Source organism: Podarcis cretensis, assembly GCF_951804945.1.
Source record: "Podarcis cretensis genome assembly, chromosome: 10".
Classification (NCBI taxonomy): Eukaryota; Metazoa; Chordata; class Lepidosauria; order Squamata; family Lacertidae; genus Podarcis; species Podarcis cretensis.
In genome coordinates, this window is record NC_137179.1 from 8106012 (window position 1) to 8132449 (window position 26438).

Consider the following 26438-nt stretch of genomic DNA (forward strand, 5'->3'; position numbering starts at 1 on the left):
TCCAGCTGTTTTTGGACTACAACTCCCATCATCCCTCACTAGCAAGACCAGTGGTCAAGGATGATGGGAATTGTAGTCTGAAAACAGCTGGAGACCCAAGGTTGGGGAACACTGCTCTATGACATCATTCATTACCATGGCAGCTATTGTGTTATGCCCTTGCTTTTTCTCTGGAATGTAAGATGGGAAAGGGTGTTAGAGCCACGAGCCATTCAACAACCTGTTTAGCGTGGAGTAGATAAGACTGATAATGTGATATGAGAGCCATCTTCAAGTATCAGAAGGGCTGTCACATGGAGGATAATAATAATAATAATTTATTATTTATACCCTGCCCATCTGGCTGGGTTTCCCCAGCCACTCTGGGCGGCTTCCAACAGAATATTGAAATACAATAACCTATTAAACATTAAAAGCTTCCCTAAACAGGGCTGCCTTCAGACGTCTTCTAAAGGTCTGGTAGTTGTTGTTCTCTTTGACATCTGGTGGGAGGGTGTTCCACAGGGTGGGCGCCACTACCGAGAATGCCCTCTGCTTGATTCCCTGTAACTTGGATTCTCGCAGTGAGGGAACCGCCAGAAGACCCTCGGAGCTGGACCTCAGCAGAACGATTTGGGTGGAAACACTCCTTCAGGTATACTGGGCTGAGGCCATTTAGGGCTTTCAAGGTCAGCATCAACATTTTGAATTGTGCTCAGAAACATACTGGGAGCCAGTGTAGCATGGAGCAAGCTTGTTTTCCACTGTTCCAGAGAGTAAGACCCAAAGCAATGGTTTCAATTTGCAAGGAATGAGATTCCGACTAAACGCTAGGAAGAACTTTCTGACAGTAAGAGCTGCTTGACAGCGGAACAGACTCCCTCGGAAGGTGGTGGACTCTGTTTCATTGGAGGCTTTTAAATGGAGGTTGGGTGTCCATCTGCCAGAGATTCTTTAGCTGTGATTCCTTCATTGCAGGGGGTTGAACGAGGTGATCTTTGGCTCACCTCCAACTCTACGAATCTATAATTCTAGGCCTGGAAGTGAGCTTCAAAATATATCAGGACTACTAGCTTGTACTTGTTTTTCCATGATGCTTTCCTCCAATTTTCCTCAACTAATCATTTCCTCTTGTTGATGTTGTTGTTGTTGATGATGTTTCTTTCACAAAGAATGTAGGCTTCATTGTTCTTCCTGTGCCCCATTGCAGGAAGTTGTCATTAAAACCATGCAGCCCATTTTCTGTGGCATTAAACACCATGTTTCCAATTATGGGCCTTTTGCCAGTTTTACGATCTGTTACAAATGAGCATGCCATCATCCCACTTTGCTTTGCTCCCAGATTCCATTACTGGTTAGTGGCCTGTGAGTGCCGAAGCTCAGGATCTCACTGGGATTTATGGCTTGAAAAATTAAGGATGCTTTTTATGAACCTTTTTGGGCTGCTTGTTTGTTCTTAAAAAAGAAAAGAATTGCAATATTCTGAAAGTTAAAAGGAAACCTGATCCAAACCCAGAACCCAGACAATATGTCTGTATCAGTTCCTCAGATCTTCCTAGCGGAGTAATCTTACCAGTACTAAGCTGAAATCCGTGCAGAGTCTTAACAGGGAGAGAGGGTGATAGTTGTCAATGAACACCACACACCTGTTGAACAGCCCCATCCTGCATCTGAAGACCCCAAACCAGAGGCTGCTATAGTCGCTAGCCCAAAGTGCAATGTGGCTTTATGGACCATCTTGATCTTGAGGAAGGCATCATGGTGTTAAATAGCGTCTTAGTAGGAGTTCCTGTCGCACATTACTATGTGGTTAGATGTGTCCATATGAGGGACTGTAGCGTACAATCTTCATATACACTTGGTGTGATGCAAACCCCTATTACATAACAGAACATCCCTGAGCTATAAGGAAACCTCTTAATGGTGTCTTCCTTTCCTCTGTTTGGTAAATATTCCTCACCCAACTTACTGTGTCATCAAGTGTCTTGGTGTCGCCTTCCAAAGACTGGCACATGCCTAAGACGCTGGGACTTTCCAGTTCATCATTTCAACCACTTTGCCCACAGCCCTGCTGAAATATACTCGGAGTCGAGGGTGGATTTCATGCTCTTTATTCAGCTCATAGTGGTGAGGAGGAATGGAAGTTCCCCCAGAATGTCTGCTTTGTATACATTATTTACACAATGGGCCCCACGTGATTAGCTAATTCCGGGATTCTCCTGTAGGCCAATCAGCTTGCAGATTCACTTCCACCTGGAGCGGGATTGGGTGGCTTCTGTGGAATGCTGCATTCTGGAGCCTATTGTTCTAGGAACAGTCAGACTGCTGCATTCTGGATCCTATTGTTCTAGGGACAATCAGACTGCTGCATTTTGGATCCTATTCAACTCAGTACATAACACCTGCAGTGGTATAATCTAGGTAGTATTCCAAGGAGCATCACCATCGTCCTTTATTATTTATATGCCACCCAACTGACTCGGTTTCCCCAGCCACTCTGGGTGGCTTCCATCAAATTAAAACATCAAGCACAATAAAACATCAACTATTAAAAAACTTCCCTATACAGGGCTGCAATATCTTCTAAAATTGTCTAATTGTTTGTTTCCTTGACATCTGATGGGAGGGCATTCCACAGGGCAGGAACAATTCAAAATGTTGGTGTTGACCTTTAAAGCCCCCAACAGCTTCGTCCCTGTATACCTGAAGGAGCATCTCCACCCCCATCATCCAGCCCAGACACTGAGGTCCAGCTCTTAAGGCCTTCTGGTGGTTCCCTCTCTGTGAGAAGCAAGGCTACAGGGAACCAGGAGAGGGCCTTCTCGGTAGTGGTGCCCGCCCTGTGGAACGCCCTCCCATCAGATGTCAAGGAGATAAATAACTATGCAACTTTTAGAAGACATCTGCAGGCAGCCCTGTATAGAGAAGTTTTAAAAAATATTTAATGTTTTATTATGCTTTTATATATGTTGGAAGCAGCCCAGAGTGGCTGGGGCAACCCAGTCAGATGGGAGGGGTACAAATAATAAAATTGTTGGTGTTGTTGTTGTTGTTGTTGTAATCACACGAGACATAACCGGCTGTGTTCTTAGATAAATAAGGTATATTGGCCTTGTTTCGTCGTCCTGGGCTTCATCAGTAGTTAAAGCTCATATGTGATATTACAGGACAGTGGATCTTATGGCATAGTAGTAAAAGATAAAGGTACCCCTGCCCGTATGGGCCAGTCGTGTCTGACTCTTAGACTCCCTGAAAGATTCTGTGGAACTGTAACAACCTTTCATGTGGATTGTTTGGATCTTATGAACACACAGGTGGAATAGACACTATTACACAGATGGACCTTAAGCATGAACTGATTAGAGAATGATCTCATCCACTGGGTCTTCTGCTTTGTTCGTTTGTTGAACTTTATGAGTTACAGTGGTGCCTCGCAAGACGAAAATAATCCATTCCGCGAGTCTCTTCGTCTTGCAGTTTTTTCGTCTTGCGAAGCACCCCATTAGCGGCTTAGCGGATTAGCGCTATTAGCGGCTTAGCGGCTATTAAAGGCTTAGAAAAAGGGGAGGGGAGCAAAAAGACTCGCAAGACTCGCAAGACGTTTTCATCTTGCGAAGCAAGCCCATAGGGAAATTTGTCTTGCGAAGGGCCTCAAAAAATGGAAAACCCTTTCGTCTAGCGGGTTTTTCATCTTGTGAGGCATTCGTCTTGCGGGGCACCACTGTACTTCCATTGAAATTTATGATTTGATACACGAATAGTATACCTAATTTATCTAAGAACACAGCCAGTTATGTCTCGTGTGTTTATTGAGGATGCTTTATGTGACCATAGGTTTGTTTGTTGTTGATTTGCTGGTTGTTAGGTCCACAGCAGTGGGCAGCTGCCACAAAAATGACAAGAAACTCCTGCATAAAATTCCAGAGAGCTGCTGCCAGTGCAGACCGTGCAAAGGTAGACCCATTGGTCTGACTCGGTGTAAGGCAGCTTCCTATGCTCCTTTGCCATGCACAAGTTTTGGGCTGGCTTGTGTGTCCACACCCCATCATCACCAGAACTTTGGTCCCTCACACAAAGGTCGGGAATGGAGTTTCTGAGAGCCAGTCTGGTGTAGTGGTTAAGAGCGGTGGAGTCGTAATCTGGTGAACCGAGTTCGCTTCCCCGCTCCTCCACATGCAGCTGCTGGGTGACCTTGGGCCAGTCACACTTCTCTGAAGTCTCTCAGCCTCACTCACCTCACAGAGTGTTTGTTGTGGGGGAGGAAGGGAAAGGAGATTTTCAGCTGCTTTGAGACTCCTCCGGGTGGTGATAAAGTGGGATATCAAATCCAAACTCCTCCTCCTCCTCCTCCTCTTCTTCTTCTTCTTCTGGAAATTTGGAGAGGGAATAGTAAAGCGAGTTTCCGGTGGGAGGAGTCTTACTTACACTTTATTCAAAGTGGCAAAAGCTTCTTTCACACAAACACACATTCTTTTACACTTGGAAAAAGCCAGCTGTGATTTGGCTGTTGGAAGGAAGGAAGGAAGGAAGGAAGGAAGGAAGGAAGGAAGGAAGGAAGGAAGCCGGGCTGATTCTGTGACATCTAGTGTGCAAATAAATAAAAGCCCCACCTGATCGTAGAACCATAGAACTGTAGAGTTGGAAGGGACCCCGAGGGTCATCTAGTCCAACCCCCAGCAATGCAGGAATCTCAACCAAAGCACCCATGACAGACGGCCACCCAACCTCTGCTTTGTTGTTGTTGTTTAGTCGTTTAGTCGTGTCCGACTCTTCGTGACCCCATGGACCAGAGCACGCCAGGCACTTCTGTCTTCCACTGCCTCCCGCAGTTTGGTCAGACTCATGTTTGTAGCTTCGAGAACACTGTCCCACCATCTCATCCTCTGTCGTCCCCTTCTCCTTGTGCCCTCCATCTTTCCCAACATCAGGGTCTTTTCCAGGGAGTCTTCTCTTCTAATGAGGTGGCCAAAGTACTGGAGCCTCAGCTTCAGGATCTCTCCTTCCAGTGAGCACTCAGGGCTGATTTCCTTTAGAATGGATAGGTTTGATCTTCTTGCAGTCCATGGGACTCTCAAGAGTCTCCTCCAGCACCATAGTTCAAAAGCATCAATTCTTTGGCGATCAGCCTTCTTTATGGTCCAGCTCTCACTTCCAACCTCTGCTTAGAAACCTCCAATGAAGGAGAGTCCACCACCACATGAGTGAGACCGTTCCATTGCCAAAACAGCTCAGAAAGTTCTTCCTGATGTTTAGTAGGAATCTCCTTTCTTCTAATTTGATAGTCCACCCTTTTCCCCTACTCTTTGGAGTGCTTCCCCCTTCCCAATAAAATGTGGATAAAATTGGGTGGACAGACCTTCAGGTCCGTCCACACACGTCCAGGCGCAAGCATGGTGTTCACGATCCCAGAAACAGTCCCTGGTCTATTTCAAAACACCACATCAGCATTTGCATTAAAAAAATAAAATGTGTTTGGTTTTTTCCCCCTTCTAAATCACAAAACAGCAATAACGACAACAATAAAAATTGCAGCGAGAGCAGCAATAAAAACCAGAGAAACAGAAGGAACAAAACAAATGATCCATTAAAATGTGCAGGAGATGAAAATTGTCTTCACCTGGCATTGCAAAGCTTGCAAAATAGTTGCCGGCCCCATGTCCTTGGGGAGGTCATTCCATAACTGGGGTGTCACCATCAAAACAGCCTCACCCCTGGCAGAAGTCGCACTCAGAGCACGGCCTCTGACCCAGACTGTTAGAAATGGGGGGAAATGCATATAATCGGATGTAATGTGCTCAGTGGCTTATGAGCTGTACAAAGTCTGTGGCAGATTCACTAGTAGGAGTAGAGGAGGAATCTGACTCATTTTGCAAATCAAGGCAAATCTAGCAAATAAGCGCTTTTTTAGCGATATGTGATTTAAAAAACCCCACAGCCATCTTTTGAAAGTTGCACTTTTCTGTTGCTGCAGTTTTGCATTGCAGAGCTCCAGACGAGGAACGTGTTAAAAATGCAAACAGTTGAGTGAAATGAGCCTAAAAATCCACAAAAATGCAAAACATTGTATTAGGAATCATTGCATCGCAGAAATTAACTTCTTAGGCAAAACAGCATACAAAAAAAAGTTCAATTGGGAGAAATTTGCGCAAAAATGCATTGCAGTAACCCAGTCTGGAAGTCACCATTGCATGAAGCGTATTATATTGGCATAAATATTTTTTTCCCCAAAATGACCCCTGAATTTTTGAATTTTATTGATCTTGATGCTGCATTTTATGTTGTATTTTATGCTGTTTTATGCTGTTCTTAAGTCGCATTTTAATCAATGTTTTATATTTGCTGTTAGCTGCCCTGAGCCCGGTTTTTAAACCGGGAAGTGCGGAGTATTATTATTATTATTATTATTATACCCAACCATTTGTCATTAAGGGGCACCCCTTCCCTTTACCCCAGGAGGTATAAAACTCCTGTGAGGCTTTCACGAAATGTGGAGAAGTGTGTTCAGTGCCTTCATAGAATCATAGAATCATAGAATCATAGAGTTGGAAGAGACCACAAGGGCCATCGAGTCCAACCCCCTGCCAAGCAGGAAACACCATCAGAGCACTCCTGACATATGGTTGTCAAGCCTCTGCTTAAAGACCTCCAAAGAAGGAGACTCCACCACACTCCTTGGCAGCAAATTCCACTGTCAAACAGCTCTTACTGTCAGGAAGTTCTTCCTAATGTTTAGGTGGAATCTTCTTTCTTGTAGTTTGGATCCATTGCTCTGTGTCCGCTTCTCTGGAGCAGCAGAAAACAACCTTTCTCCCTCCTCTATGTGACATCCTTTTATATATTTGAACATGGCTATCATATCACCCCTTAACCTCCTCTTCTCCAGGCTAAACATGCCCAGCTCCCTTAGCCGTTCCTCATAAGGCATCGTTTCCAGGCCTTTGACCATTTTGGTTGCCCTCCTCTGGACACGTTCCAGTTTGTCAGTGTCCTTCTTGAACTGTGGTGCCCAGAACTGGACACAGTACTCCAGGTGAGGTCTGACCAAAGCAGAATACAGTGGCACGATTACTTCCCTTGATCGAGATGCTATACTCCTAACTCCCCCCCCCCCACTTTGTGGGTTTTTAAATTTTTGACTCAGGGATGCGTTTGTTGTACTTTCCTGTCTGTTCAAGTAAAGCTGAAACATCCTAGTTGTTCAAATGCCAAGATGAGTTTTGGCTTCTTTGCTAAAAGCATCCCATGGCTCCATGTTTCTGCCGCAGCAGCAATCAGTCCCCCGGCGTGATAATAATACATATTTGCTGCCACCTTCTCCTCTTCAAAGTGTGGTGTGGCGTGTGAGCTAATTAACCCTGCCAGGTAGGGGAGTGCTACTAAATAACTCGCTGCGCACTCCATCCCAGGAGATCGTTCCCACTCCCCGCCCATCCTAACCAAGCTCCTTGTGGGAGTTAACGCAGGGAACGGATTCCACAAGGATGGATATTTTAACTGCAAAGTCACAGGCAGAAAACGTTCTTAGAGATAACTGCTGGAAACCATAGAGGTCAAGGGCAAAGCTCTGGGAACACGATAGTGTGGTTTGTCATCAGCGACTCCAAGGCGCCTTGAATCCAGAACCCAGTTTCTGGAAGTCACAGGAGAGGAGAGAATGCTCTTGTGCTTGAATCCCACTTGCTGGTTTCCCAGGGGCTTATGGCTGACGATTGTGAGAACAAGTTGCTGTACTAGATGGGTCTTTGGCCTGATCCAGCAAACCTCCTCTTCCTTCCATATGGCCAGTTGCAGGAATGTAGCCCACTGATGGTGCTGGAGGAGACTCTTGAGAGTCCCATGGACTGCAAGAAGATCAAACCTTTCCATTCCTAAGGAAATTAGCCCTGAGTGCTCACTGGAAGGACAGATCGTGAAGCTGAGGCTCCAATACTTTGGCCACCTCATGAGAAGAGAAGACTCCTTGGAAAAGACCCTGATGTTGGGAAAGATGGGAAAGATGGAGGGCACAAGGAGAAGGGGACAACAGAGGACGAGATGGTTGGACAGTGTTCTCGAAGCTACCAGCATGAGTTTGACCAAACTGCAGGAGGCAGTGGAAGACAGGAGTGCCTGGCATGCTCTGGTCCATGGGGTCACAAAGAGTCAGGCACAACTAAACGACTAAACGACTAAACAACAAACAACAAGCCCACTGAACCACCTCGAATTGTACTGGCCAGCTCTCGGAGTCTTCTTCCAGCAGAGAAGAGAACAGAAAAAAGCATACCAAGAACTCTCGCCAATATACCGTAAGTTTCAGTAGTGGGAGTGGTCCCTACTCGCAAATCAATAGTTAATTGTAACAAAAACTAATCCATTTGAAAGTATGTATTCTGACAAGGATTACAAACTCAAATAGAGATTACAAACTCAAACTCATAAGGATATGTATAAGACAATAATTTGTTACAGAATTAGAGATAAGCGTTTATGTGTAGAGATAAGTTCATGTCAGTCCATAGTCAGATTTGATGTGACGGTCTTAGTTTCAATCATTGAGCAGAAGTCAGAAGTCAGTTATGGATCAGAAACCAAACAGGGCCCTGTTTCGATGTATTCACCTTCATCAGCTGGAAGTATCAAACATTACATGGTTTCTAATCCATAATTGACTGGATTAATTTTTGTTACAATTGACTATTGATTTGCGAGTAGGGACCACTCCCACTACTGAAACCTATATTGGCCAGAGTTCTTGATGTGCTTTTTTCTTGGTATATTTAATAAGAACTCCAACTTATTTAACAAGAAGAGAACAGAGGCATGCAAATATTGGCACAATAATGAAGGAGCGATGAAGGAGAAAGCTGTTCAGTCCATGTTTAAAAGTGAACTGATCCAATTCATTTCCCCTATACAGTGGTACCTTGGGTTAAGAACTTAATTCGTTCCGGAGGTCCGTACTTAACCTGACACTGTTCTTAACCTGAAGCACCACTTTAGCTAATGGGGCCTCCTGCTGCTGCCGCGCCGCCGGAGCACGATTTCTGTTCTCATCCTGAAGCAAAGTTCTTAACCCGAGGTGCTATTTCTGGGTTAGCGGAGTCTGTAACCTGAAGCGTATGTAACCTGAGGCACCACTGTAATTATATGCAGATTGGAACACAGGGATCAATTGGATTATTGGTTGGTTGGCATCAGTCTGTCTTGGGAGACAACAGGGAAGTGCACCTTTGGGGACGAAGTCAAACTGTTGGAAGGCTACAGTGCTTGCTGTGGCTGTAGAGACCGATACAGGAGAGACATGTTTTGTTGCAGCTGGGGCAGAGGATGGCACCCAGGTGTTTCTTCTCTCTGTGCTCCTCCTTGCAGTCATTCCTCCTTTGGCCACTGCTGTGGATGCACAAACCTGTTTGTCTGTCTCCAGGCATTGCAGTCGTCTGCAAGGGATTCCCACGTGGTGGGGTTGATGTTGCCAGCCTTCGTGTCATTTTTGCTGACATCTTTGTAACCCTGTAACTCTGTGTAGGGACACAGGTGGCGCTGTGGGTTAAAGCCTCAGCGCCTAGGGCTTGCCGATCGAAAGGTCGGTGGTTCGAATCCCTGCGGTGGGGTGCGCTCCCGCTGCTCGGTCCCAGCGCCTGCCAACCTAGCAGTTCGAAAGCACCTCCGGGTGCAAGTAGATAAATAGGGACCGCTTACCAGCGGGAAGGTAAACGGCGTTTCCGTGTGCGGCTCTGGCTCGCCAGAGCAGCGATGTCACGCTGGCCACGTGACCCGGAAGTGTCTCCGGACAGCGCTGGCCCCTGGCCTCTTGAGTGAGATGGGCGCACAACCCCAGAGTCTGTCAAGACTGGCCCGTATGGGCAGGGGTACCTTTACCTTTACCTTTAACTCTGTGTAGACAGTCTAGACCATGGGTAGACAAACTAAGGCCTGGGGACCACTGCTGTGGATGCACAACCTGTTTGTCTCTCTCCAGGCATCGCAGTCGTCCGCAAGGGATTCCCTGGCAGGGTTGATGTGCCCAGCCTCCATGCCACATTTGCAGACTTCTTTGTAATGCAGAGTTGGTCTGTCAATGGGCCTGGTGCCTGAAGCCAGCTCCCTGCAGAGGCAGTCCTTGGGGATCCTGCCATCTTCCATTCTGCGGACCTGACCAAGCCAGCGTAGAAGTCACTAGAGGTCATACCTTGTTAGACATTCAGGGCTACCCCTGCTCAGAAGCCAAGCTTGTTGATCAGCATGCAAGGCCATCTCTGCCATTAAGCAAAAGGCACTGGATCGATTGACTTTATTGCTCCAGCCCCAGAGCTTTGACAATATTCACATGCTGCCATTAAGCAATACGATAAACAATAAAAGCCAAGCCCTTCTGAAGAGCAATAGACTCTTCCGACATAGCACCAACCTTCCTAGTCATGCATTTAAACAGCATTTTCATGACAATCCTTCAGTTCAGAATCCGCAAGCAGGTTGGTGGCAGCTGTTTCAAACAGCATCAAGCAAGGCTGGCTCTGGGGTCCTGAACACGTCTAACCCAGGGTCAGCTCCACAAGGTTAAGAGGGCAAAACAAACCATGTGCGTATCTGGGAGTAAGTCCCGCCGGCCTTGTTGACGTGTCCCTCTGAGCAGACGTGAAGAATTGCAGCGCACATGGCTTCTGGGGCAGTTTTATGGAGAGGGCTCCAGTGCTGTTACTGGCGATGGTCACTGCTGTTTTTTCAAACACACTCCCAGCTTTCCATCCCTGCAATTATTCAATTATACTGTGTGTTGCATTGTAGGCTAGGGGCAGCTCTGCCTCTCTGTCTCTTTCTCTCAGCCACCTGCCATTGTTCACCTGCCCTTCATGCAGAAGGTCCTAGGTTCAGTTCTCAGCCTCTCCAGGTAGGGATTGGAGAGTCATCTACCTGGAATCCTGGAGATTTGCTGTCAGTCAGTGCCTGGCAAATAGAAGGGGACGAAATGGAGGCAGTGAGAGATTTTACTTTCTTGGGCTCCACGATCACTGCAGATGGTAACAGCAGCCACGAAATTAAAAGACCCCTGCTTCTTGGGAGAAAAGCAATGACACACCTAGACAGCGTCTTAAAAAGGAGAGACATCACTTTGCCGACAGAGGTCCGTATAGTTCAAGCTATGGTTTTCCCAGTAGTGATGTATGGAAGTGAGAGCTGGACCATAAAGAAGGCTGATCGCCGAAGAATGGATGCTTTTGAATTCTGGTGCTGGAGGAGACTCTTGAGAGTCCCATGGACTGCAAGAAGATCAAACCTCTCCATTCTGAAGGAAATCAGCCCTGAGTGCTCACTGGAAGGACAGATCCTGAAGTTGAGGCTCCAAGACTTTGGCCACCTCATGAGAAGAGAAGACTCCCTGGAAAAGACCCTGATGTTGGGGAAGATGGAGGGCACAAGGAGAAGGGGACGATAGAGGACGAGATGGTTGGATAGTGTTCTCAAGGCTACCAGCATGAGTTTGACCAAAGTGAGGGAGGCAGTGGAAGACAGGAATGCCTGGCATGCTCTGGTCCATGAAGAGCCGGACACGACTAAATGACTAAACAACAACAAGTGCAGATAACCCTGAGCTAGTTGGGCCCATGGTCTGACTCTGTATAAGGCACCTCCCCATGTAGGTTTTGCTTTTTGAAGGGCTTCTGATTATACGTGAGTGTCATGGCGCCCTGTGCCAGACGAAGGAGGCCTTTTCGCCCTTGGCACTTTGTGTCTGGAAGTGCACAATGAGCAACAGCAAGGCAGCCAGCGCTTTCTGTGGGGGACCATGATGAGTAGGTAGCAAGCTGGCGATGTGGTGGGGGCAATGAAGAAAGGGAGCAAGCAGACTTGTTCCTTTCCAGTTCTGAGAGAATGTATAATGAAGCCCGGCTCTTGGTGCTATTTGATCATGAACCAAGTGCAATTAAGCCAGCTCTCTCTGTGCCTTTAAAGGAGGTGGATAATGTGCAGCAATCATGTGTGAATTAGCTGTTCCATAAGAATTGGGAAAATCCCAAGTGCACAGAAACAAAAAAAAATATCAATTTTATGCCACGTTCACTTTTCAGCAAGGTGGAAAGATCCTACGAAGTAACAGGGGCGAGCTTCTCTTACCCCTACCTGCCTCATTTATGGTTCTCCTGATCCAATGGAGGTACAGTGGTACCTTGGTTTAAGTACTTAATTCGTTCCAGAAGTCCTTTCTTAACCTGAAACTGTTCTTAACCTGAAGCACCACTTTAGCTAATGGGGCCTCCTGCTGCCGCCATGTTGCCGGAGCACGATTTCTGTTCTCATCCTGAAGCAAAGTTCTTAACCCAAGGTACTATTTCTGAGTTAGCGGAGTCTGTAACCTGAAGCGTCTGTAACCTGAAACGTCTGTAACCTGAAGAGTATGTAACCCAAGGTACCACTGTACTGAATTTTCTAAAGCCACCTTGGGGAACCTCAGCTTCACAGGCCTGGCTAGACCCAGTTTCACCCATGAAAACCTTCCTCAAAGCCATACCCATCTGCTCAGCTTCTGACGCCACATGCAGTGTGAGTTGTGGGCCGGGAATGAATGTGGCTCCTGAGGAATGACCGTGAACTTAACATGAGCATAGCATGAGCTCCTGATTGTTCTTTGCAATCAGGTCTCCCTGTTGGCACCGCTCATTATGACGTCAGATGACTGACAGGTGAACTGTTGAAGGACTTGACCTGCCAGCTCATTCCAGCTCCCGACACCATATACGGAAATGATAGTGCTGCTAGGACAGCGGTTCTCAACCTGTGGGTCCCCAGATGTTGTTGGACTACAACTCCCATCATCCCTGAGCTCTGGCCTTGCTAGCTGGGGGTGATGGGAGTTGTAGTCCAACAACATCTGGGAACCCACTGGTTGAGAAAGGCTGTGTTTAGGATGATGGGCCCATATATGATGTCAAGTGTAAGGAAGGCAGTTGTGACCTGGTTGCAGGGACCGGAAGGGCTCCGAAGAGTGTGTGGTGAGGCAGGGGACCCGGGTAGTGACCCAGGAGAGGGGACAAGTGATTTATGGAGTTGGATATCACCATACATCCCATCCCCCCCCCATGAGAGCACAGTGAGAATATTGAGTGCCATGCTCTTGCATGATTTTGCGGTGAGATCTTGTGTGTTTTTTTGCATCTGCAATCTTGCATGGCACCCCAAAATATGTGTTTTGGGGTACCGTGACCCACCAAAGCACTTTTTCTGGGTTTGCAATTGCATGGGTCACATGACTCACACAGCAGTGCAGACCTGGGAGATGGCGATTTTGGGCCATGTTGCGTTGGAGGGTATTTGCCACCTTCAAGGCAGGAGGGAGAGCCAGGGCAGTCCTAGGTGGCAGGGCAGGGTTCCACTTTTGCCACTGTTGTGCCATTGGGCTCAGACATGTGGACAGCTGCCTAGAGGCTAGAAGGCTCCGTGTTCATCCAGCAACATGGAAGCTGCTGTAAGCGTTCCTTTTGCCAGTAAAGGGTTAACTGTCAGACGTGTGCCTTCCTTATCTGGGATGGGATGGACACTTGGAGAAAATGGCTCTGTGGGCCAGATAAATTTGGCTCGTGGGATGAAGGTGGTTCTCCCTGCCTGTTTTTACAGGACAAAGATGGGATGTGTTTACTAAATGACTTTGAATTTGGCCTTTGTGGGTTTTTAAAAAAATATTTAACGTGTTTTTCTGTTATTGTTTTTAATATAAATTTGGGCCTTGTTCGTTTAATAATTAGATATCATGTCGACTTGTTGGATGTGCTCAGTTTTTAAGTTTGCACAGAGAGCGCTTGGAATTGGGCATGGCAGAAATATAACAAAAGAGCGAGTGACGAACTGAAAAAGCCCCGTAGCATGTTCTGAAACATCAAGGAATTTGAATGAGTTGTTGGTGCAATGGAAAAGGCCTCCTCCGAGTTATTCTGGGAGACTTGGCGTATCTCTGTGGACACCCGAGACATTCCATCTGCACTCCCATGCGCTGCTCTGTGTATGCACCTCAGCGCATGGAGTCGTGCAGGCCTGCCGGTCTCTGCTTGTTGCCTGCTAGACAGATGTTATTCTTTTAATTAAGGGCACTGGTGGTAATAAAATCCCCATAGAATCCATGAAGGATTCATAGCCTTAAGCTCTGCTCGGGTTTACGCAGGAGTGTTCGATGCAGTCGAGGGGAACTGATGCTAAATCAAATCGGGAGACATATGGACCCGGTTAAAGACCAGTCCCATTCCTCTCTTCCTCACATCATACTTTTGCCTTGGGTTAATTACTCATCTCTCGGCCTTGCAACATATTTTTTCCCCAGCTGCTACCTCCGAGGCTGTTTCTCTGGGCCCAGGGAGAGTGAAAACGGATGGCGTGAGAGGCCAGCGCCACATTCTCTAGATACGCTTGCAGGGATTTATCACCCTATAACACCAGTCCTGAGAGACCTATATTGGCTCCCAGTATGTTTCCGAGCACAATTCAAAGTGTTGGTGCTGACCTTTAAAGCCCTAAATGGCCTCGGTCCAGTATAGCCAAAGGAGCATCTTCTCCCCCATTGTTCAGCCCGGACACTGAGGTCCAGCGCCGAGGGCCTTCTGGCGGTTCCCTCCCTGCGAGAAGTGAGGTTACAGGGAACCAGGCAGAGGGTCTTCTCGGTAGTGGCACCCACCCTGTGGATCGCTCTCCCATCAGATGTCAAGGAAATAAACAACTATCTGACTTTCAGAAGACATCTGAAGGCAGCCCTGTATAGGGAAATTTTTAATGTTTAATGCTGTATTGTGTTTTTAATATTCAGTTGGGAGCCTCTCAGAGTGGCTAGAGAAACCCAGACTGAGGGTCGGAGTATAAATAATAAATTATTATAAATTATTATTAGCCTTAGCACCTTCTTTGGACCATAGAACACATTCACACCTCATGCTTCCCCCGAAAGATGATATTTAGATCATAAACTCCCTGAGGCAGGGACTAGTACTTGAACTGAACTCCATCAGCAGACATTAAAAGGTAAAGGTAAAGGTACCCCTGCCCGTACGGGCCAGTCTTGACAGACTCTGGGGTTGTGCGCCCATCTCACTCAAGAGGCCAGGGGCCAGCGCTGTCCGGAGACACTTCCGGGTCACGTGGCCAGCGTGACATCGCTGCTCTGGCGAGCCAGAGCCGCACACGGAAACGCCGTTTACCTTCCCGCTGGTAAGCGGTCCCTATTTATCTACTTGCACCCGGAGGTGCTTTCGAACTGCTAGGTTGGCAGGCTTCCCACTGGTAAGCGGTCCCTATTTATCTACTTGCACCCGGAGGTGCTTTCGAACTGCTAGGTTGGCAGGCGCTGGGACCGAGCAGCGGGAGCGCACCCCGCCACAGGGATTCGAACCGCCGACCTTTCGATCGGCAAGCCCTAGGCGCTGAGGCTTTAACCCACAGCGCCACCTGCGTCCCTAGTACTTGAACTGAACTCCATCAGCAGACATTAGCAGGGGAAAATTTCTCCCTCCATATAACTATGCTATGGACCCCAGCTCCCATCAGCCTTGACCATTGGGCATGCTGTCTGAGGCTGATGGGAGTTGGAGTCCAGAAGTTCTTGGGAGCCAGCAGGTTCCCCATCACTGTTGCAAAGGACCATGTACATTGATGGCACTGTATAAATAACTCATTGTTTATTATATAATATGTATAATTTTTTTTTATTAGAATAGCCAGTGTAGTTTATGATTAGATCTATCTAGCAAGCAAGCTCGGGACGCGGGTGGCGCTGTGGGTTAAACCACAGAGCCTAGGACTTGCCGATCAGAAGGTCAGCGGGTTCAAATCCCCGCGATGGGGTGAGCTCCTGTTGCTCGGTCCCTGCTCCTGCCAACCTAGCAGTTCGAAAGCACATTAAAGTGCAAGTAGATAAATAGGTACCGCTCCGGCGGGAAGGTAAACGGTGTTTCCGTGCGCTGTTTTGGTTCGCCAGAAGCAGCTTAGTCATGCTGGCCACATGACCTGGAAGCTGTACGCCGGCTCCGTCGGCCACTAAAGCGAGATGAGTGCTGCAACCCCAGAGTTGGTCACGACTGGACCTAATGGTCAGGGTTCCCTTTACCTTTACCTAGCAAGCAAGCTCGCTAGCTCAGTTGGTTAGAGCTTGGTGCTGATTATGGCAAAGCTGTAGGTTCATTCCCCATATGAGACAGTTGCATGAAAATGCTGTCTCCCCATTGCCTAGCTCATGGGTAGGCAAAGTAAGGCCTGGGGGCCGGATCCGGCCCAATCGCCTTCTAAATCTGGCCCACGGACAGTCCAGTATCAGCATATTTTTACATGAGTAGAAGGTGTCCTTTTATTTAAAATGCATCTCTGGATTATTTGTGAGGCATAGGAATTCATTCACCCCCCCAAAAAAAAGTATAGTCCGGCCCCCCACAAGGTCTGAGGGACAGTGGACTGGCCCCTTGCTGAAAAGGTTTGCCGACCCCTGCTAGCTGCTTAACCTCTGAAGATGAGAGCATCCAGTGGGAGGACATCAAAGGAGACCAGAAATTTAGAGCAGATTTGCAAGGAGGAAGGCAGTCCTTTGTGTACCTACGTCCCGAGGATTCTTGCATTGCAGGGGGTTAGACTAGATGTCCCTTGGGATCCCTTCCAACTCTACAGTTCTGTGATTCTCACTGCGTGCACCGGTCTCATCAAAATGCTCTTTCTGTGCATGAGAAAAACGAGTGCAGCAAACTCTACAGAGCATAGTTCTCTAGAAAGTGCACTTAACATCCATGGAAACCATGCTGGGGGGGGGGGGGACCGGCGGGGTTGAGATGCTGTTCGCAAGGCCCTACCAATTGTCAGCTAATTGTGTTTGGTTTGCTCAAAGATAAATTGCGGTGTAACTCGGCATTCGCCGTAATGTAATGTGCAGAAATCACAGGGTACGTTTGGCCCCGCAATTGCATGCCGATTAGTAGACACAGAGCCTCGCCTCTGCCTCAGGCTTGGAGCTTTGGGTTTCTCCAAGCTATACTGTACCAAGCTTCCAGAGAATATTAGCTTTCGTTTTTTAAAAAATAAATAAATAAATAAATAAATAAATAAATAAATAAATAAAGTTTCCGATCGTCGTGGATGAGAAGATAAGCTATAGGTAGGGAAGCCTGATCAAATATCGAAAGGCAGAAGGCTGGCTGAAGGAGACAATTGGTGATCAGGAACCTGGGCGTCAATCCCCTTCAAAACACCTAGTTCCTCTCCACGTCAAGCGAAATTAAGGAGTGGAGAGCCAAACCGTACTAATTTTCAAAAGATCTGCAGTGAACTGTGGTCATCCAAAAGCCGCAGTGTTACTGTACCCACTAGTCTCCATTGTTGTTGTTGTTGTTTAGTCGTTTAGTCGTGTCCGACTCTTCGTGACCCCCTGGACCAGAGCACGCCAGGCACTCCTGTCATCCACTGCCTCCTGCACTTGGTCAAACTCATGCTGGTAGCTTCGAGAACACTGTCCCACCATCTCGTCCTCTGTCGTCCCCTTCTCCTTGTGCCCTCCATCTTCCCCAACATCAGGGTCTTTTCCAGGGAGTCTTCTCTTCTCATGAGGTGGCCAAAGTCTTGGAGCCTCAGCTTCAGGATCTGTCCTTCCAGTGAGCACTCAGGGCTGATTTCCTTCAGAATGGAGAGGTCTGATCTTCTTGCAGTCCATGGGACTCTCAGGAGTCTCCTCCAGCACCATAATTCATAAGCATCCATTCTTCGGTGATCAGCCTTCTTTATGGTCCAGCTCTCACTTCCATACATCACTACTGGGAAGACCATAGCTTTAACTATACGGATCTTTGTCGGCAAGGTGATGTCCCCATTAGTAACATTCAAAGAGAATTTGGTGGGGAAGGGGTCACTTTAGAAGTGAAACACCTGAGGAATGTCAAGGGAAAGCAGGCAAGATGAAGTGATAAAAATCCTCATGATATTTCCATGTGTGTGTTAGAATCCCATCCCTCCCATGGCGTCGAGGGAGATACGTGCAAGAATTGCCACCACCGTTTCCAGTAGCCAGAGCAGCAGGTGTGATTTCTCTCCTTTCTTTCCTTCTCTCCCTACGTACTTCCCTTCCCCTACTTTTAGTACACTTACGACGGGACGGAGATTAACAGCTTGCCAGTGGAGCTGACAGTCGTGTGGAATGGGGATTTCAACATTGACAACCCAGCGCAGAACAAAGGTAAAGAATCATTTCGACTTGTCCTTGGAAGTGGTAACCTTAGCAACCGGCTGCATCACTCTGCACACTTCCTAACAAAGCACTCGACGCTTCCTTTCCCCGTCTGCTACAAGGCTTTATTTATGTTCTCTGCAAATTGCTAAAAAAAATAAAATAAATTGTTCTGTTTTTCTTCCCTTCTCTCTTTCTTGTTGAGCACCTGAAACAAATAAAGGTCCGCCTGCCCCCCCCCCTCGAGCATTTTAAAGCCAAACTTTCTATTCTCCAAATCCTCTTGACTTGAGTAGCTCATTTCAGTGACTGTTGCCAGCAGCTTAGTTTGGATCTGCCCAAGTTTTTGGTTTTTTTTCCCCTGCTGAAGCAGTTTGCAACTTCTTTTTTAAATACGACTCAAAATAATAACAAATAAGGTTCGGTCGCATTGCCCTCTTTCTGATTTCACACATTTCCTTTACTGGAGGCAGAAAATTTGATGTGGGATTTTGGGGGAGGCGGGAGGCAGGAAATCAAAATTTGGGGTGTGTAGTGGCATAGTTCCATGATTCTTTGCACTGAGAAACTGGTACTTTCAACTGGTAATGGAAAGTCACTAGGGAGGAAGCCTTATGCACATCTTCGGTCAGAGAGTCCTCCCCTGTATCAGTGATGAGGTTAAGATTTAAGTTTTCAGAATCGATTTCCTAGCTGCTGGTGTCTTTATACCTTCCACCTATGGAATTTGCGGACACAAGATGTGGTGCTGGTCACCAACTTTGGAAGAGCAGACAAATTCATATAAGGCTGTCAGTGTCAGTGGATACCTTCCACCTTCAGTATCAGAGGCACTTCTTAATACTAGTCAGTGGTGTAGCATGGGTTGCCAATGCCCGGGGCAAGGCAAATATCCTTAGCATCACCTACCGATAGTGTGGAACAAAGGTGCAATAGCTTGTGACCTAACCCGAGTGGCAGCCGCAGTGCCCAATGACCATCCAGCAATCAAGCACTGTGGAAAACGGTGGAGGATTGGTCAGCAGAGAGTACCTTTATAAAGCCCATGTGCAGGGCACCCTAGCAACCGGCCATTGCCCGTATCCACTCCTCAGTCCACCCATACAGTCATTTGGAGATTTTCTGAATGAAGGGATGGCACATTATTTTAAAATATATTTTTACGACTTCTGTTAATTTTCTTTTCTAATCTTGCACCCCAAAGAATTTTGTTCCCAGGGCAAGTGCCCGTGGCCCCACCCACGCTATGCCACTGATGCCAGTTGTTGGGGAGCACCAGTGGGCGAGCGTCCTGCTTGTGGGCTGTCCCCAGCCATCTGGTTGCCCCCCTAGTGGGAAACAGGACTCTTGACTAGATGAACCTTCTGGTCCGATCTAGCGGGACTCTTGCTGCATTGTTTGACTTGACCGCAGAAGGCTTATTGGCTGCTGCTCCTTTGCCGCAGTTCTGCAGGTCAAAGCACCTGAGAGGGCATATATGGGGTAAGGCGATCTCGTGGGTGAATGCCTCCTCAACAGGCTTGTGATTTCCTCTCTCAACAGTCCACCTGTACAAATGCGGGGCCATGCGAGACAGCTGCGGCCTGTGCCTGAAAGCAGACCCGGACTACGAGTGTGGCTGGTGTGAAGACCAGAACCGGTGCACCTTGAAGCACCATTGCCCCATCCTGGAGAACCGGTGGCTGGAGCTCTCTGGCGCTGGGGGCAAATGCACCAACCCCAAGATCACAGAAGTAAGTCGTCCTGAAACTCCCTCTTCCATTCCCCATACCCTTGTTTTCTGCACTCTGCCTAGCCATGAAGACCTATGATCAGTGGCGTAGCATGGGAAGGGGGTCACAGGGGTGGTCTCCCTGGGTGCTAAATTGTTAGGGGGCATAAAATTACAACCCCTGATGATGCTGCCTCAATACAGCTGTGTGCTTCTATTGCTGTGCTCTATTGAAAACGGCTTCTCTGTGCAAACCAGGAAGTGACCTCTCCAGGCAATGGAATGACTCTTTTTTTCTTATCTCTACGGCTGCAATCTTTTGAGTGACCCGCAACCCTTGCTATGCCACTGGCTATGATGGATGAGTAATAATCCACCAAATAGGATTCTCCTTCAGCCTTGCTACTCAACTGGAGATGCCAAGGACTGGGCCTGGGCTGTTCTGTATCCGAAACAGGAGCTTTGCTATTGAGCTATGGTGTTCGGCCCCCCTCCCAGATTCAGCTTTTCTGCGCAGGCAGCTTCCTGAGGTGTGGTCCTGCTCTTCGATAGTGACTTGCTGTCATCTGGCTCATGCAGGATGTCCTAAAGAACAAGGCTTCCTTCTGGTTCTCTGATCCCAAGAACGATGGCCCCGCTTAGAAGTCGCTTGGGCTGTGCACAATTCCTTCTCAGATGCTGTAACTCAAGAAGGATGGCTCCTCACAGCTGTGAAAGTGAGCCCAGGAGACTGTGGAGCTGCTGTGCCAAACAGCTAGATCAAAGCGCTGCCTTATATCATCCCTGCTCCCATGTCGCATGCAGTCCTCACCAGAGAGGATGCAGAAGTTCACAGGTTGCAAGAAGATTTGCCTTGGAAGCAGGAATGTCTCCAAAGAGCCTCTTTGAAGACTTGCCCAGACGTTGGAGGGGGGAAGCAGGATCTTGGAGTGTGCTTTATTATTATTATTTCCAGATAAAATTTGCAATTTGTTTTTCTTGAAATGCATCACCACCAGGCGCCTAACAAGACATCGTTCTCCATTCTGCCCTGAGTCTGCCCTCTGCGGCGCTCTTTCCATTCCGCTGCAGTTCGTCATCTGCCCCAAACTATGCTACGTGTGGTGGAATTCTGTAACCTAATCTACATAATTAATTTTGTAGCTAATTTACACAATTAATTTTGTGAATTATCCCATTTAATTCAAGAGAAGTGCAATTCAAATAGGGGAGGCTGAAAGCTGCAACCAAAGATAGCACCCATCATATTTGCTAGCTTGATTTTCGTTCTGGACAGGAGTTGAATAAGCGAACATTGACAATTTCTGCTCCTGTTTTCTGTTTCTTGCCAGAATTCTCTGACATCCCTAATCACCCCAGAATGATATACAGTGGTGCCTCGCAAGACGAAAAGAATCCGTTCCGCAATTCTCTTCGTCTAGCGGTTTTTTCGTCTTGTGAAGCAAGCCCATTAGCGGCTTAGCAGCTTAGCGCTATTAGCGGCTTAGCGGCTTTTAGCGGCTTTTAGCGGCTTAGCGGATAAGCGGATAAGCGGCTTAGCAGCTTAGAAAAGGGGTGCGGAAAGGGGGGAAAAGTCAGAAAAACTCGCAAGACATTTTCGTCTTGCAAAGCAAGCCCATAGGGAAATTCGTCTTGCGAAGCACCCCCAAAACGGAAAACCCTTTCGTCTAGCGGGTTTTTCGTCTTGCGAGGCGTTCGTCTTGCGGGGACCACTGTACAGTCATACCTCGAGTTACAGATGTTTCAGGTTGTGTTTTGTTGGGTTACGGACCTGCCAAAACCCGGAAGTACTGGAACCGGGGGTCGCACATGTGCAGAAGCGCTAAATCGTGCTTTATGCATGCGCAGAAGCACCAAATCGCAACCCGCGCGTGCAGAGACGCACCGCTGCAGGTTGCGAATGTGCATCCCACTCAGATCATGTTCGCAACCCAAGCATCCCCTGTAGAGTTGAAATCCCTGGTTAGACAGGTTTCCCAGGCTTTTCAAACATATAAAAACCTACAAAGCCTTTTTGAGCAGAGAACATGGCAAGTCAGGAAGAATTAATTTAAGGTTCTGGTCTAGGGGTTCAAGTGCAGGTTAGAGAAAAAGAATGTTCCTTCAAACCTTTGTAAAATATTATCCTATGATATATATTGTACATACACATTAAGGCTGCAGTCTTGTACGTATTTGTGAGAATAAGTCCCCTTGGACTTGCTTTTGAGGAAACACATTGACAATCCATCAATAAGCCCGCAAGTGAGATTTGTTCACTTCCGGAGACTAAAAAAATATACCCTTGATTTTTGAGAGACACAATGAAAACCTTCCAAACGACCCTCATTGCTATGCATGTGAATTAATATGCAGGGAACTTCATGTATAACACTGGTGGGATCTGAACTGCCTGTGACTATCCAGGAAAAAGTCCTCAGCATAATGGTGGAGATCTCAGCGAAAATGTCAACTTGGTGTGCAGAAAGTGCATCCCAAGTAAGGGATTATTAGAAAAGGGATAGAAAATTAAAAAGGCCAATATCATAATGCCTTAATAATAAATCTTATGGCATAGGCATATTTTGAAAACCGGTTCCACCCATTTCAAAAGCCTTTTATGGAACTAGAAGAGGTGAGGAAAAATAAAAGCTCACTTTTGAAGCTCACTTCCAGGGCTAGAATCATAGATTCGTAGAGTTGGAAGTGAGCCAAAGATCGTATTGTTAGCCCAGAAATGGAAACAAAAAGAAATTCTGAAGAAAGAAGAATGGCAGGCGAAATTAATGGACTATGCAGAATTGGACAAAATAACAGGAAGGATTCGAAACCTGCGGGACCAGAGATTTGCAGAAGATTGGAAGAAGTATATGAATTATTTGAAGAGCAACTGTAATAAACAAATTACGCTAGTAGGATTACAAGAAGTTTCGTAAGGAGAAATATACGAAGTGTTACAAAGTAGAAAAAGATGGAGATATTGGTTATGAGTTTGAAATGTAATAGGGAAGATAAGAAATGCATACTAAGAGATTAGATTGGAAAATTTTCAGACAGGATTGATGGAAGTCAAAAAATTGAATAAGATGTAAAAGTATGTTTAATTGCTGTTGAAAATGATATGTTAAAAAAAATAATATATATATATATATACAGTGGTGCCTCGCAAGACGAAATTAATCCGTTCCGTGAGGCTCTTCGTATAGCGGTATTTTCGTCTTGCGAAGCAAGCCCATTGACAGCTTAGCAGATTAGCGCTATTAGCGGTTTAGCGGCTTTTAGCGATCAGCTGCTAAACGGCTTATCAGCGGATCAGCTGATAAGCAGCTTAGTGGCTTAGGAAAAGGGGGGGAAAAGGGGGGGAAACCCGCAGGAACTCGCAAGACATTTTTGTCTTGCGAAGCAAGCCCATAGGGAAATTCGTTTTGCGAAGCGCCTCCAAAACGGAAAACCCTTTCGTCTAGCGGGTTTTCCGTCTTGCGAGGCGTTCGTCTTGCGGGGCACCACTGTGTGTGTGTGTGTGTGTGTGTGTGTGTGTGTGTGTATTGCAGAAAAGAGCAAACGAAACAATAAAGCTCTAACCACTGCACCACACTGACAAACAGCTGGGCCCCTTTGGTGGGGGTGTGGAACACCAGCACAGGGCGTTTCCTTTCTTTTCACCTTGCTTTAACCAGATTTTTCTTCTCCTAGATCAGCCCGGCGAGGGGACCTCGTGAAGGAGGGACCAGGGTGACCATCCGGGGAGAAAATTTGGGCTTGGAGTTCCGGGACATTGCATCGCATGTCAAAGTAGCTGGCGTGGAGTGCATTCCTTTAGTAGATGGATACATCCCAGCAGAGCAGTAAGTAAGGGCCTCAGGGTGAAAGATGCTGTATTAAGACCTTCTGCTCTGTTGTTAGGGCAGGAATGTTTACGCAAGACAACCTTGCTCTTTGTCCAACTTTCCTTGCCAGTCTCAGGTCACTGAGCCCTGAAATGAGGTGGAATAGATGGAAGGAGTGGGACGCTGTAGAGCATGAGTAGAGGACCTGTGACACTCCATTGTTGACGGACTACAACTCCCATGCTGGCTGATGGGACTTGGAGTCCAACCACATCCCTGAGAGACCTCTTCCTTCCCTACAGACCCTCTTTGGATGCTGAGATTGGCAGAGAGGGACCTCTTGGTAGTTCTTCCACCCTCAGAGGCTCGGTGTGTGTGTGTGTGTGTGTGTGTGTGGCCTGGGAAAGGGTCTTCTCTGTGGTGGCCCCTAAGCTGTGGAACTCCTTCTGCGCAGAGGTGCATCTGACACCTTCATTGTGCAGCTTCCAGCAAATGCTGAAGACGCACTTCTTTGCCTTGTCTTTTGACACTCGAGGTGTATGTTTTTAGGACCCACCTTATTTTTGTGATTGTAAGTTGTTTTAAGCAGTTTGTGCTTTCATGTTGTAACCCTTCCTGGGACCTTACAGTAGAGGGCAGGTAAATACCATATTTTTTTCCTCTATAGGACGCATCGGATGATAAGACGCAACTAGGAAACAAGAAGAAAAAAATTCTGAACCCCAGAAGCCAGAACAGCAAGAGGGATCTGCCTTCTGGGATAGCCTCTTGCTGTTCTGGCTTCGGGGACAGCCTTTGAAGCCTCCGCAGGGCAGCGGGGTGAAGGCACCCCGCTGCCCTGTGGAGGCTTTGCGCAGCCATCCCCAAGCTAGAACAGCGAGACGGAGCGCTGCACAGTGCTCCGTCTCCCTGTTCTGGCTTTGGGCTTAGCCATGCAGCCTGCATTGGCTCCATAAGACGCACACACATTTCCCCTTACTTTTTAGAAGGGAAAAAGTGTGTCTTATAGAGCAAAAAATACGGTAATAATAGTAACAGCAACAACACCTGGAAAGCCAGAGGTTCCCTACACCTGTGCTACAGCCACCTCCCAGGCTCAGCAGAACAGAGAAAACATTACCTGCTCCTAGCGGGATTGTATATGACAGTAACTAATGCAGGTGTGGCTAGCCCTAATGATGCTGGACTCCAGTTCCCATCAGCCTTAGCCAGCATAGCCAATGGTGAAGGGTGATGGGAGTTGGAGCCTAGCCACAACTGAAGCTCTACAGGTTGCCCTACCTGACTTTACAGGTAGTGCTGGTGTCCCTCACCTCTGCTTTGCATGACAAGTGAGGATGAACAACATTTCCCCAGGGGTGTGTGGGAGAAACTGGGTTTGTTTCGCATTCAAAGGCAAACTTACCTTATCTGCCCCCAAACAATGCACAAATCAGGGCACAGCTGCCCTTCAAAATTGTGCACTTCTCTAAATTTTGCAGCGCAGTTCTCCCGTAAGGTAGGATGTGCAAAAAATGCACACACTGGAGCAAAGTGGGTGTATATATAAGTGCATATATTAGTGGAAAATAGTAATATATTGATATGCATTATATTAGGGGAAAGTGCTTTGGGGGGAGGGAAATGTGCAGATGAGGGGGAAATTGCCCTGAAATGCTGATGAATTTTCATGAGGACTAAAAAGTGTTCTTTGCAAACTAATGTGGCAATGTTGAGAACTGAAGAGTGGGAATGGAGAGAAACCAAAGTCAATAGGTTCACTCCTCTCTGCTCTTTACCCGCCTGCTTGTAACTCAGCTCAGTAGACAATAGGCACCTGTTGCCTCTCTGTCCATCATCGCCAAAAGAGGTTCTGTACTGGTGGGTCTCTGCTTGAGGCCAGTTGCAATGACACTAGCTTCCCCTGGAGCTGGCACAATGTAGGAAAGAAGCCCTACAGCTGCCCACCCCTGGAATGACTTGAGCCTTGAGGAACAGAGGTCTACTTTTTAAGGAGTAGGGGTTTCCCCCAAATGGGATATGGGATAGATCTGTACCATTAGGGAAAAGGGACACGGGTGGCGCTGTGGCTTAAACCACAGAGCCTAGGGCTTGCCGATCAGAAGGTCGGCAGTTCTAATCCCCACGACGGGGTGAGCTCCCATTGCTCGGTCCCTGCTCCTGCCAACCCAGCAGTTCGAAAGCACGTCAAAGTGCAAGTAGATAAATAGGTACCACTCCGGCGGGAAGGTAAACGGCGTTTCCGTGCGCTGCTCTGGTTTCGCCAGAAGCGGCTTAGTCATGCTGGCCACATGACCCGAAAGCTGTACGCCAACTCCCTCGGCCAATAAAGGGAGATGAGCGCCGCAACCCCAGAGTCGGCCATGACTGGACCTAATGGTCAGGGCTCCCTTTACCTTTACCATTAGGCAAAGCCCATTCCTACCTGTCATCACCTACTTTGGCTCTAAGCCTTCCCACACACAGCAGGCACCCTTTGCAAGGACCACAGGGGCATCTCCTGACCCTTGAATCTCTTTCCTTCTAGAATAGTGTGCGAGATGGGCGAGGCCAAGCACAGCCAGCATGCAGGAAACGTGGACATCTGCGTGGCCGAGTGCAAGCCAGAGTTCATGGCCAAATCCTCCCAGTTCTATTACTTTACGGTAAGTCCGTGAGCGAGACTCGGGAATTGAGGAGGAATGGGCAAGAGGTTTCGAGAATCCTGGAGGCTTCTAGAAATGCTCTTGAGTTTCACACAAAGTGAAATTTCGAGGTGAGGTTGGAAGGTCATCTAAGCCCTACT

General features: G+C 47.4%; 1 protein-coding gene across 2 annotated transcripts in view; it reads left to right on the forward strand.

Moving 5' to 3' along the window:
- PLXNA4 (plexin A4) overlaps positions 1-26438 on the forward strand; it is a 630666-nt gene that overhangs the window by 514640 nt on the left and 89588 nt on the right. For both annotated transcript variants that reach the window (XM_079992126.1, XM_079992127.1), the window contains 4 exons: positions 18049-18145; positions 19679-19869; positions 23520-23671; positions 26181-26298. In XM_079992126.1, the coding sequence (XP_079848252.1) occupies positions 18049-18145; positions 19679-19869; positions 23520-23671; positions 26181-26298 (558 nt within the window). The remainder of the gene's footprint in view (positions 1-18048; positions 18146-19678; positions 19870-23519; positions 23672-26180; positions 26299-26438) is intronic.